This window comes from Drosophila subobscura, chromosome A (genome assembly GCF_008121235.1).
Source record: "Drosophila subobscura isolate 14011-0131.10 chromosome A, UCBerk_Dsub_1.0, whole genome shotgun sequence".
NCBI lineage: Eukaryota > Metazoa > Arthropoda > Insecta > Diptera > Drosophilidae > Drosophila > Drosophila subobscura.
Window position 1 is genome coordinate 19134460 of NC_048530.1, and position 9828 is coordinate 19144287.

Genomic DNA, 9828 nt, shown 5'->3' on the forward strand with positions numbered 1-9828 from the left:
TTGGGGCTTTTTCCAGAGCTGCCTGGAAACACACACTGGAAAGTGCTGCGTGCGAAGGTATTGGAACCCCTGGATTTTGTTGCAGCACTAAATCATTTGTAACTTGATAATCCACTACTTTTTATTGTCAACATAGGAAATAAAACAAAACTAAGAGAAAAGATTCAAACACCACTTCTACCGTGTTTGCTTTTTAACCTTGCGCTGGACGGGTGTGTGGCTTGCTGGCTGCTTGCGTTTCCGTTTGGGTGCACTGTCACTGTCGCTGTCGCTGTTCTGCTCAGCCTTTTCTTTACGTGCCTTGGGCTTTGGCACCGTTGCCTCTGTCTCGTCGGATGATTCCGCATTGGAATCTTCATTCTGCTTGCCGGACTTTTTTGTCACTTTTTTGGGTGTTGGCGCCGGGTGACTGTCGTTTTCGTCATCGCTTTCAGAGTCGGTAATCGGATCGCTCTCTCCATCGCTGCTATTTTCGTCAAAGTCCATCTCTGCTTTTTTCTGTTTCTTGGCTGCTTTTTGTGATTTTTTGGCTGCTTTCTTCGGTGTGGTTGCTGGCGGTTTGGCATCGTCATCAAACTCAATGGTGACAAAACCTTTTGGTGCATCGATCTGCAATTCCGGCTCGACTTCCGATGGCCTCGATGTGGCAACTGGCACAGCAGGGCTCTGTTTTGGACGAGCCGCGCCGCCTTCGATCAGCGAGAGATCGACCAGACCCAGGCTGGTGGGACGACAGCCAATACTGGTGCTGGCAATGAACGTTAGCTCCCGTTTCTCCAGTTCACAGCGCCACACTTTGATTTCGCCAGCACTAAAGGAAGATGCAGGAGGTTAGACAACAGCGTATGAAGCTTTTTTTAGGCCACTCACCTAGACACGGACACCAGCGTGTCGTTCAGACAAGCCACGGCCTTAACACGAGCCGCATGGGCAGGCAGTATCTTTGGCTGTGTTGAGAGACAGAAATGGAATGAAGAAAATATAATAGAAATCCTCACTTAAACACTCACCTCAGCCTCTTTATGGTCCGCGAGGGAGACCCAAGCGATGCTGCCATTCTCCAGACCCGACAGGCATTCCGTTTCGCCCAGCCACGCCACACAAATCGGTCTGGATGGGGTCTTTGCACGCCTTGCCACATTGGCCGTTTTGATGTCCCAGATCTCTAGCACCTGAAGGCCAGTCAGTGTGAAGTGTTCGCCATCCGTCGACCAGGAGAGACAGTCGGGTGCCGCACCCAAGGTGGTCTTGCTCTTTAGGTTGGTCCTGTAGACGACGCGACCCTTGACCAGGTTCCAGGTGTTTAGAATGCGATCACCGCCCAGGGAGAGGCACAATTTGCTGCTGGGATGGCAACTAATGTGTGTAATAGGAGAGCCGGCATGCGCTTTCTTCCAGTCCCCAGCAACGGCCCAACTGCCCACGCGAGTGGCCTTCAATTGTCCATCGGAGCTGCCCGACAAGAGATGCGACATGTCCGGTGCAAAGGACAGCGCGTTTATGGTTCCACTGTGCGAGAGCAAGACCTGGGATAGCTTTCGCTGGCGCATGTCGTAGACAAATATGCGATCGTCGCTCCCACCGCTGGCCACCCAAGGGCCCTGCACCGAAATGCATTTGATGGCGCCGGCATGGGACTTGTCTGCGAACGTTTGTTTCAGCAACAACTTGTTCTCGTCTTTGACCTCCTCCTCCACAATCTGGTAGCCCAGCAGGTACTCCTCGTAGGTGCCCACAATGATCTCAATGTCCGGGAACGTCTGTGCAATGGAAACTTCCTTCTGTGGCGGCATTTTAAATTTGTTTATACGCGATTCTGGAACCGCACGAATCGTAGCACGTGTGTGCGTCGGGGTGGCAACCTTTTGGTAGGTATAATTCGACAATTGTTCGGTATATTACGGTATATTTGAGAAGGTAACACTGTCCACGCATTTTCAAGACGATTTCAAACAGATTTCGAAAAAAATTATTAAATTAAATTACTATTTTAGTTTTAAACGTCTTTGCAAGTTGATAATATCAAATAGAACATCAACATCGAGGAATATGATATAAGACCACGGAATATTGCGGTATATTTTTAAAATTAGATGGTATATTTTTGAGGGTCTGACGGTCACACTGGCTGTATGAATTTATGATGCCGGAATTTGCGAGAAAAATTGCCTGAAAATTTAATTAAAATCATAAAGCAATAATCAGATAGTGCTTTAATCGTTTGAGTTTTAACTGAAGGGCTGCTAACGGAGGACTGGCGTGGTCTAACACGTGGGAAGACGCGCCACAATGTCAAAGAGTTCGGGGTGAGTGTTTTCTTGTTGTATTCGGCGTTTTTCATTTCGCCCTGCAATTGCTTATTGTCAATGGAACTGTGGCCGATTTGTCAATAAAACGCATCTGTCATCCACAAAACAAAAACAGGCGTGACCGGGAGCGAGATCGTGAACGCGACAGAGACCGCGAGCGGGATCGCGATAGTAAGCATGAAGGCCGCAGCCGGGACAATCACGCACATGAGAGCCGTGGCAGCCGGGGGGACTATGAGATGAGCAAGTCTCGTAATGGCGGCAACAGTGCTGGCGGCGGTTCGCGCGGCAGCCGCGATGAGCGCAAGCGTGGCAAGGAGCAGTCCAGCAGGGACAAGGACAATGATCGAGGGCGGCGTGAGGACAAGCGACGTCGGCGATCCTGGTCGAAGGAATATGAAAAGGATAAGTAAGTCGGTGATGACTACAACTGGTTTGATAAGCTGTTATTGATTAAACGGGCTTCCACTTCTTTGCAGGCGCCAGGACAAGGAGCGGGACAAAGATCGCGACCGTCAGCGGGAGAGGGAAAAGGATCGGGAGCGCGACAAGGAGAAGGAACGCGACCGGGAGAAGGATCGGGATCGTGAGCGGGACCGCGAACGTCATAGGGATCGTGAGACGGAACGTAGGCATCCGGTAACTGTTGCACCCCTAGTGATACGCCTATCCTCGTCCAGCTCCTCCGATGCGGAGGTGGAGGAGATCGACAAGGAGGAACAGCAGCGACGTCTAGAGCAGGAGATGATCAAGCGTCGCGAGCGAATCGAGCGTTGGCGCGCGGAACGGAAGCGCGAAAACAAGGCATCCGCACCGGCCGTTGTGAAAACGGCCAAAAAGTGGAGCCTGGAGGACGAGTCCGAGGAGGATGACAGCAATCCAGCGCCGCCACTGGAGAGCGGCACCAAGAAAGACACAGAGGAGCCCGACTCGCCACCATCCAAGTTTCACAGCATTCGCAAGCGATTCGACGATGATGTCGTTGAAGCGAAATTCGCGCCCATGAAGCGTCCCACCTTCAGCAAGACCTTTGGCGTGAAGCTCGGCATGGGGCTGTCTCCGGCCGATGCTCCCAAATCGACAAAACTGGATAAGAAGGAGACTTCTGGCGGAGAGGCCAAGCTGAAGGTCAAGAAAGAGTCGGAGGCAAGCAAACCAATTGAACCCAAAAAGGAGCCTGAAGAGAATACGCCTCCACTACCACCAATCGAGCCACCAGAGGTAATACCACCACCAGAGATAGCAGCAACAGCAGCAACAGCAGCAGCAGTCGTCGTCAAGCAGGAACCAGCCGAAGCGAAACAGGAAGAGCCCAAGAAGCAGCCGGAAGAGGAAATTGATCCATTGGATGCGTACATGCAGGAGGTCAACAAGGAGATGCGACGCGTGAATAACTTTGTGGAGCCGCCGAGCCAGACCCAGGGCGTTGTCATACTCACGGGCGTTGCCAAGAAGAAGTCAACGGAGTCGAAAAAGGGCGAACTGATCGAACAGAACATGGACAGCCTGGAGTACTCGAGCGAGGATGAGCTGGAGGACATACGCGACACGGCCGTCAATCTGGCAATGAAGCATCGCAAGGAGCTGGCCAAAATCGATCACTCATCGGTCAGCTATGCCCCATTTCGCAAGAACTTTTATGTGGAAGTGCCCGAGCTGGCGCGCATGACACCATCGGATGTGGAGAAGTATCGCACCGAGCTGGAGGGTGTTCAAGTGAAGGGCAAGGGTTGTCCCAAGCCCATTAAGGTGAGTCTCGCGGCACCAATCCATGGGCGTTGCAATGTATTAATGTTTCTTCGTTGCATCTATAGACCTGGGCACAGTGTGGCGTTAGCAAGAAGGAGATGGATGTGCTGAGGAAGTTGGCATTTGAAAAGCCAACGCCCATTCAGTGCCAGGCCATACCGGCCATCATGTCCGGACGGGATCTGATAGGTATTGCTAAAACTGGCAGTGGCAAGACGTTGGCATTCATTTTACCAATGTTTAGGCATATCCTGGACCAGCCGAACCTTGAAGAGGGCGATGGTGCCATCGCCATCATAATGGCACCCACCCGCGAACTCTGCATGCAGATCGGCAAGGACATCAGGCGCTTCAGCAAGAGTCTCGGATTGCGGCCAGTTTGCGTTTACGGCGGCACTGGCATCTCCGAGCAGATCGCCGAGCTGAAGCGTGGCTCGGAGATTATTGTGTGCACGCCGGGACGCATGATCGATATGCTGGCCGCCAACTCTGGCCGCGTGACCAATCTGCGTCGCGTCACCTACGTGGTGCTGGACGAGGCCGATCGCATGTTCGACATGGGCTTCGAGCCGCAGGTGATGCGCATCATTGACAATGTGCGCCCAGATCGCCAGACGGTGATGTTCAGTGCAACATTCCCGCGACAAATGGAGGCCCTGGCGCGTCGCATTCTGAAGAAGCCCATCGAGGTGATTGTTGGCGGCCGATCGGTTGTGTGCAAGGACGTTGAACAGCATGTGGTCATCCTCAACGATGAGTCGAAGTTCTTCAAGCTGCTGGAACTGCTGGGCATCTACCAGGAGGCGGGCAGCATCATTGTCTTTGCGGACAAGCAGGAGAATGCCGACATTCTGCTGCGTGATCTCATGAAGGCCTCGTATCCCTGCATGAGTCTCCATGGCGGCATCGATCAGTTTGATCGTGACTCCACCATCATTGACTTTAAGTCGGGCAAGGTGCGTCTCCTAATTGCCACCTCAGTGGCGGCACGCGGCCTTGATGTCAAGGATCTCATCCTGGTGGTCAACTACGATGTGCCCAATCACTACGAGGACTATGTTCACAGGTAAAATATTCCTTCGTTCCCTATCTTTACTCTTCGATTCATTGTTCAATGCAATTGCAGATGTGGTCGGACTGGTCGTGCGGGCAAAAAGGGTAGCGCCTACACGTTCATCACGCCCGAACAGTCGCGCTATGCTGGTGACATTATCCGGGCGCTGGATCTGTCCGGCTGCTTGGTGCCCGCCGAACTGCAGACCCTGTGGACGACATACAAGGCCGCCCAGGAGGCCGAGGGCAAGAAGGTGCACACTGGCGGCGGCTTTAGCGGCAAGGGCTTCAAGTTTGACGAGCAGGAGTTCAATGCGGTCAAGGAGAGCAAGAAGCTGCAGAAGGCCGCCTTGGGTCTGGCCGACTCGGATGATGACGAGGACATCGAGCAGGACATTGACCAGCAGATCGAGCAGATCTTTGCCGCCAAGCGCACCGTCAAGGACACTTCGATTACGGCTGCAACTGCAGCTGCTGCTGCGGCTGCTGCTGCCGCCGCTGCTGCCGGTGGCAATGTCGCACTGGCTACGGCCGCCGCACAAGCGGCCGCTGCGGCTACGGCAGCCAATCTGGCCATGGCATCCGCTTCAGTGGCCACAGTGGCCGGACAACAGGCGCCGCCAGGAGTTCCCATGAGCTCCGACAAATTGGAATTGGCCAAGCGTCTGGCATCGAAGATCAACAGCAGCAAGAACCTGGATACGAAGGGCAGCCAGGTGTCGGCGGTGGAGCCCATACTGAAGGGTCACCCAGCAGCCGGTTCCGTGCTGACGGCCCGAACGGTGGCCGAGCAGATGGCCGCCAAGCTGAACAACAAGCTCAACTATCAGCCGAAGGAGGATGAGGAGGCCATTAGCACACTGATAGCCAATAGCAATTCGTTTACCAAATACGAGGAGGAGCTCGAGATCAATGACTTTCCACAGCAGGCACGCTGGAAGGTTACCTCAAAGGAGGCTCTCGCCCAAATCTCCGAATACTCGGAGGCGGGCCTAACGGTGCGTGGCACCTATGTGCCCCAGGGCAAGCCACCGCCCGAGGGCGAGCGTAAGCTCTATCTGGCCATCGAGAGCTGCAGCGAGTTGGCCGTCCAGAAGGCGAAGCGCGAGATCACTCGCCTCATCAAGGAGGAGCTGCTCAAACTGAGTTCATCGCATCACGTCTTCAACAAGGGACGCTACAAGGTGGTCTAGTCCTATACCCGCATCTAAACTATTCGTCTATGCTATGCTAAGTGTAGTGTATTGTTCATTGGAACTAATTAGCAATATACACACAATTTAATTTTAGTAAAACAAAATAAAAGGCAAAAGACCTTAAGAAGACGACGACCTCCCTTCTACGGGCAACATAATACATTATCCACAGAACATTTCCAACATAACCTAGCCTAGAATGGGATTACACATTAGAGATGGAACCCAGAGGTTTTAGAACACAGACCCAGCAAGTATTATTATTAATATTATAAGGAAATTATTTTTGTGTGCTAAGAGACGACACCGTAGGTTCTCCCTCGTAGTGGTAATGCTCGAGACGACATGCTGAAACATGCTCGAGCCAATATGTAATCGTTGGTCGCTTGTACTCTGGTTCACTGTGCTGAGCTATAACTTTTCATTTTAAAGGAAGTCCCCGCCGAAAGCAGGGTGTATGCATTTTGAGGGTATTTGCATTACTTTGAGTTTTATGCACAAGAAAGTGTTGTTTGAAGCGTGGTCATCAAACAGTATCAACAGTAAGAAGAGCAGTTTTGATTATTTTCTCCGTTCGAACAAATGCATACAACCTACATTCACAAAGGTGTATGATGCGAACCTGCATGCTCGCCTCGAACAACTTCTAATTGCAATTTAAATTGTCACATAGGGACCAATTCCATTATCTCCAAAAGCAAATAATGCCAGCTAGGTCCACAAGCTGATATCAGAAACTCTATGACTCCCTTGCCAAAATGAGAATTCTTTTTGTGAGTGGTTATTGTTTTTTTTTCATAATTTTTGTTGCTTGTCTTGCTGCACTTTTATTTTATTTACTTATATATCTCCCGCCAGCACTCGAGCGCCTCTCAATCAATTGATTTTCTTGCTACAGTATTTTTCTTGTGTCTAGAAACTACTAAAATTAAATTTAAATGTAGTTATGAGTTTTGGGGCTTTCCGTTATCAATGGTATGTATTATAATTTTTTATAATTATTATTATGCGCTTTTTGTTTTTTTTTTTTTTTTTAATTTGGTTTCTTTGAAAAAAATTGTAAGATTTCTTTTTGGTTTTCTTTCTTTATGAACTAATTTGTCGGCAAATTTTTTGTTTTTTGTTTTGTTTTTGGTTTCGATACAAAACTATTTTTAAATTTATTTTGCATTCTTTTGTGTTGTTTTTTATGTTCTTCTTGGGGCTTGGTTTACGTTTCTTACTTTAAAATTATTATTGCATTTTTTGCGCTCTTCATGATTTTGTTGTTTTTTTTGGTTGTTGTTTATGTTTTTTTTTGGGTTGTCTTTATTCCGCCTATGGTCTACACTTTCAAAATCATTTACACGCGCCCTCTCTATATATATGTAGGTATATATGTATATCATCATCATTGTTATTTATCGCCTCGTTTTATATGTACAATTCTATGTTAAAACTATGAAGGGAAAACAACAAAAAAATTGTATGTATAGTATATAGTTTTGTCTTTAAAATTCTTTAAATATATACTATATATTTATATGTAATTTTATAGTTGTCATAGAGTGATTTTATTGATTTAATTTTTGGTTTCCTTCGTCGTCACGCTCATGATCCTCGTTTAGTTTTCTTTTTCTTTTTTTTTTTTTAGTTTAGTTTGGCAACATTTTAAATTCGTTGCAATATCTCCAGTTGCTGCTAACATTTCATTACTTTATTTTGGTGTAGGGGGGGGCACTTCTTTCCACCCGGCATTAATTTACTTATAAATAGACAAATAAAAAAAAAAATTTGAATTATATTATTTTTTTTCTTTGCTGCTTGTTGCCGTTTTCCCATGGGCTAATCGTTAACCCTTGCGTTGAGTGTGATTGTGTTCGTGTGTTTGTGTGGAGGAAACAAATTAAGGAAGCATCTTAAAGTCTGCTCTATAGGGAGGGGGTCGGGGGAGTTCTTAGTGACTTAAAGATCTGTCGGTTGGGATGGGTGACTACTTCAAGCTAGCATGCTCTTTGGATCTGTTTTGCATTGTTGGTTATATTGCTTCTGCTGCTGCTGCGGTATTTACAATCGAATCAAAGTTCTCTATATTCTTAGGTATATATAATCGTAGTATATACAATGGCTAATGCATATATATATATCTCTTTGGTTGGGGGACTGGGGATGTGTATGTGTGTGTTATTGTAGTTCTTCTTGTAGCCGCTGCTGCTACTGTTTGCTGTTGCTGTTGCCACGTCTCCAGATCATCCACGTCTTCCACATCTTTCTGCTTTCTCCCTTAGATCTATAAGCTTAGAGTCTTATTATCGGATCACTTGAAGCAATTTCTTGGCATATCATCTTTTTCTTCATCTTTGGTCTTTCTCTTGTCTGTCTGTGTGTGCCTGTGTGCGTGTGTCTCCTCGTGGTTGGGCAGTAGCAGAGACACAGGATTGAGGATGGGTTCAATTGATTTATCATCTCAATTTCATCTTCCTTTTGGTTTTTCACTTTTTTGTTTGTTCTGTAAAATATATACCAAATTGGAGAAAAAAACCCATTCCAACAATTAGTTCTTAATATTGTTCAATCGAATATATGTCAGCAAATTAAAGTTCTAAACCACATCTCATATCTATAGTTAATATCCACATTTCATATTCTTCATAGCATTTTGTGTTGCAAAATATAATAACCTGTGCACAAATATTTTAAATAAATAAAAAAAAACCCATGGAAATGTAATTGGTGATTGTTTTAGTACCCAATGGATAGATCGATATAATTTAATTAATTCATCAAGCATCAATATTTTGAATTTGTAGTTTCGCTCATTCGGATTTTGTATGTCTTTGGAAGGTCAGTTATTTAACACTGGCTAAAATATATTTCCAATGATTTATATTATATTTTAAAGGGGCCCCCTTTGTCCCTCAAGATTTAAAGGCAAAGGCATATGTACATTGTTGCTTACATTTTGTATGCTAAACAATGTAACTTTAAAACTCAATTTAAAACAAAAAAAAACATTCCCGAACGTTGATTAGTTTCTGAACGTAAATACTTGTTATATCACGGTCCAAAAGGGAACATTTTTTGTGGATAAATAATAGGAAAAGTCTATATGGTATTTCCGTATTTAACGTGTTTCGAATTCACTTGGATGAAAAATAATGTCAAAAATGACAAAAATATTGTTCCATTAGGAACGCTTTAAATACCCAGCACTAGATTTCTTTCCACTTATGCACAGTGTGCACCCAAAAAACAACGTAATCGATTTTTTAATAGATATAGATACATATTGGCATGGATAACGGATACTGTGGTAAATATCTGAATGCTAAGATAGAGATTTTACGGGTAAAATGTGTGTGACTAGTGGGTCAGGTCTTACCTTTTTACTCTAATACAATTTTGAATAAATTATTGCATTTGATATGTTGGTCCATTGTTTCATTATTCGTTCCTAAAAAAATTCTTGTATTTCTTGGTTTTCTTTTTTCTTTTCTTTTGCGTTTGCGTTTCTTTCTTTCTTTCTTTTTTTTTTTTGGTGT

At 46.3% G+C, this 9828-nt stretch overlaps 2 protein-coding genes and 1 long non-coding RNA gene across 3 annotated transcripts; 1 reads left to right on the forward strand and 2 right to left on the reverse strand.

Moving 5' to 3' along the window:
- Positions 1-103: 103 nt before the first annotated feature.
- On the reverse strand, positions 104-1862 carry LOC117903633 (p21-activated protein kinase-interacting protein 1-like). The gene is made up of 3 exons (XM_034815906.1): positions 1011-1862; positions 871-947; positions 104-811 (listed from the first exon to the last, which is right to left on the reverse strand). Exons 1-3 carry the CDS (start codon positions 1791-1793, stop codon positions 178-180), a joined length of 1494 nt encoding a protein of 497 aa, XP_034671797.1. The 5' UTR covers positions 1794-1862; the 3' UTR covers positions 104-177.
- A 261-nt stretch (positions 1863-2123) lies between these two features.
- LOC117903641 (probable ATP-dependent RNA helicase DDX46) lies at positions 2124-6472 on the forward strand. Its single transcript, XM_034815924.1, has 5 exons — positions 2124-2306; positions 2425-2718; positions 2789-4058; positions 4124-5124; positions 5185-6472. Exons 1-5 carry the CDS (start codon positions 2290-2292, stop codon positions 6302-6304), a joined length of 3702 nt encoding a protein of 1233 aa, XP_034671815.1. The 5' UTR covers positions 2124-2289; the 3' UTR covers positions 6305-6472.
- A 1461-nt stretch (positions 6473-7933) lies between these two features.
- Positions 7934-9817, reverse strand: LOC117903642. The gene is made up of 2 exons (XR_004649520.1): positions 9669-9817; positions 7934-8795 (listed from the first exon to the last, which is right to left on the reverse strand). It is a non-coding gene; the product is annotated as an uncharacterized LOC117903642 (long non-coding RNA).
- Between the last annotated feature and the right edge of the window lie 11 nt (positions 9818-9828).

Excerpts from the sequence above, each read along its gene's own strand:
- LOC117903633 (XM_034815906.1), bottom strand. The coding sequence starts at position 1,793 with ATGCCGCCACAGAAGGAAGTTTCCATTGCACAGACGTTCCCGGACATT. Across the intron at positions 948-1,010 it reads CGGACCATAAAGAGGCTGAG|CCAAAGATACTGCCTGCCCA; the intron begins GTGAGTGTTTAA and ends CTCTCAACACAG. Across the intron at positions 812-870 it reads ACGCTGGTGTCCGTGTCTAG|TGCTGGCGAAATCAAAGTGT; the intron begins GTGAGTGGCCTA and ends ATCTTCCTTTAG.
- LOC117903641 (XM_034815924.1), top strand. Across the intron at positions 2,719-2,788 it reads AAGGAATATGAAAAGGATAA|GCGCCAGGACAAGGAGCGGG; the intron begins GTAAGTCGGTGA and ends ACTTCTTTGCAG. Across the intron at positions 5,125-5,184 it reads TACGAGGACTATGTTCACAG|ATGTGGTCGGACTGGTCGTG; the intron begins GTAAAATATTCC and ends ATGCAATTGCAG.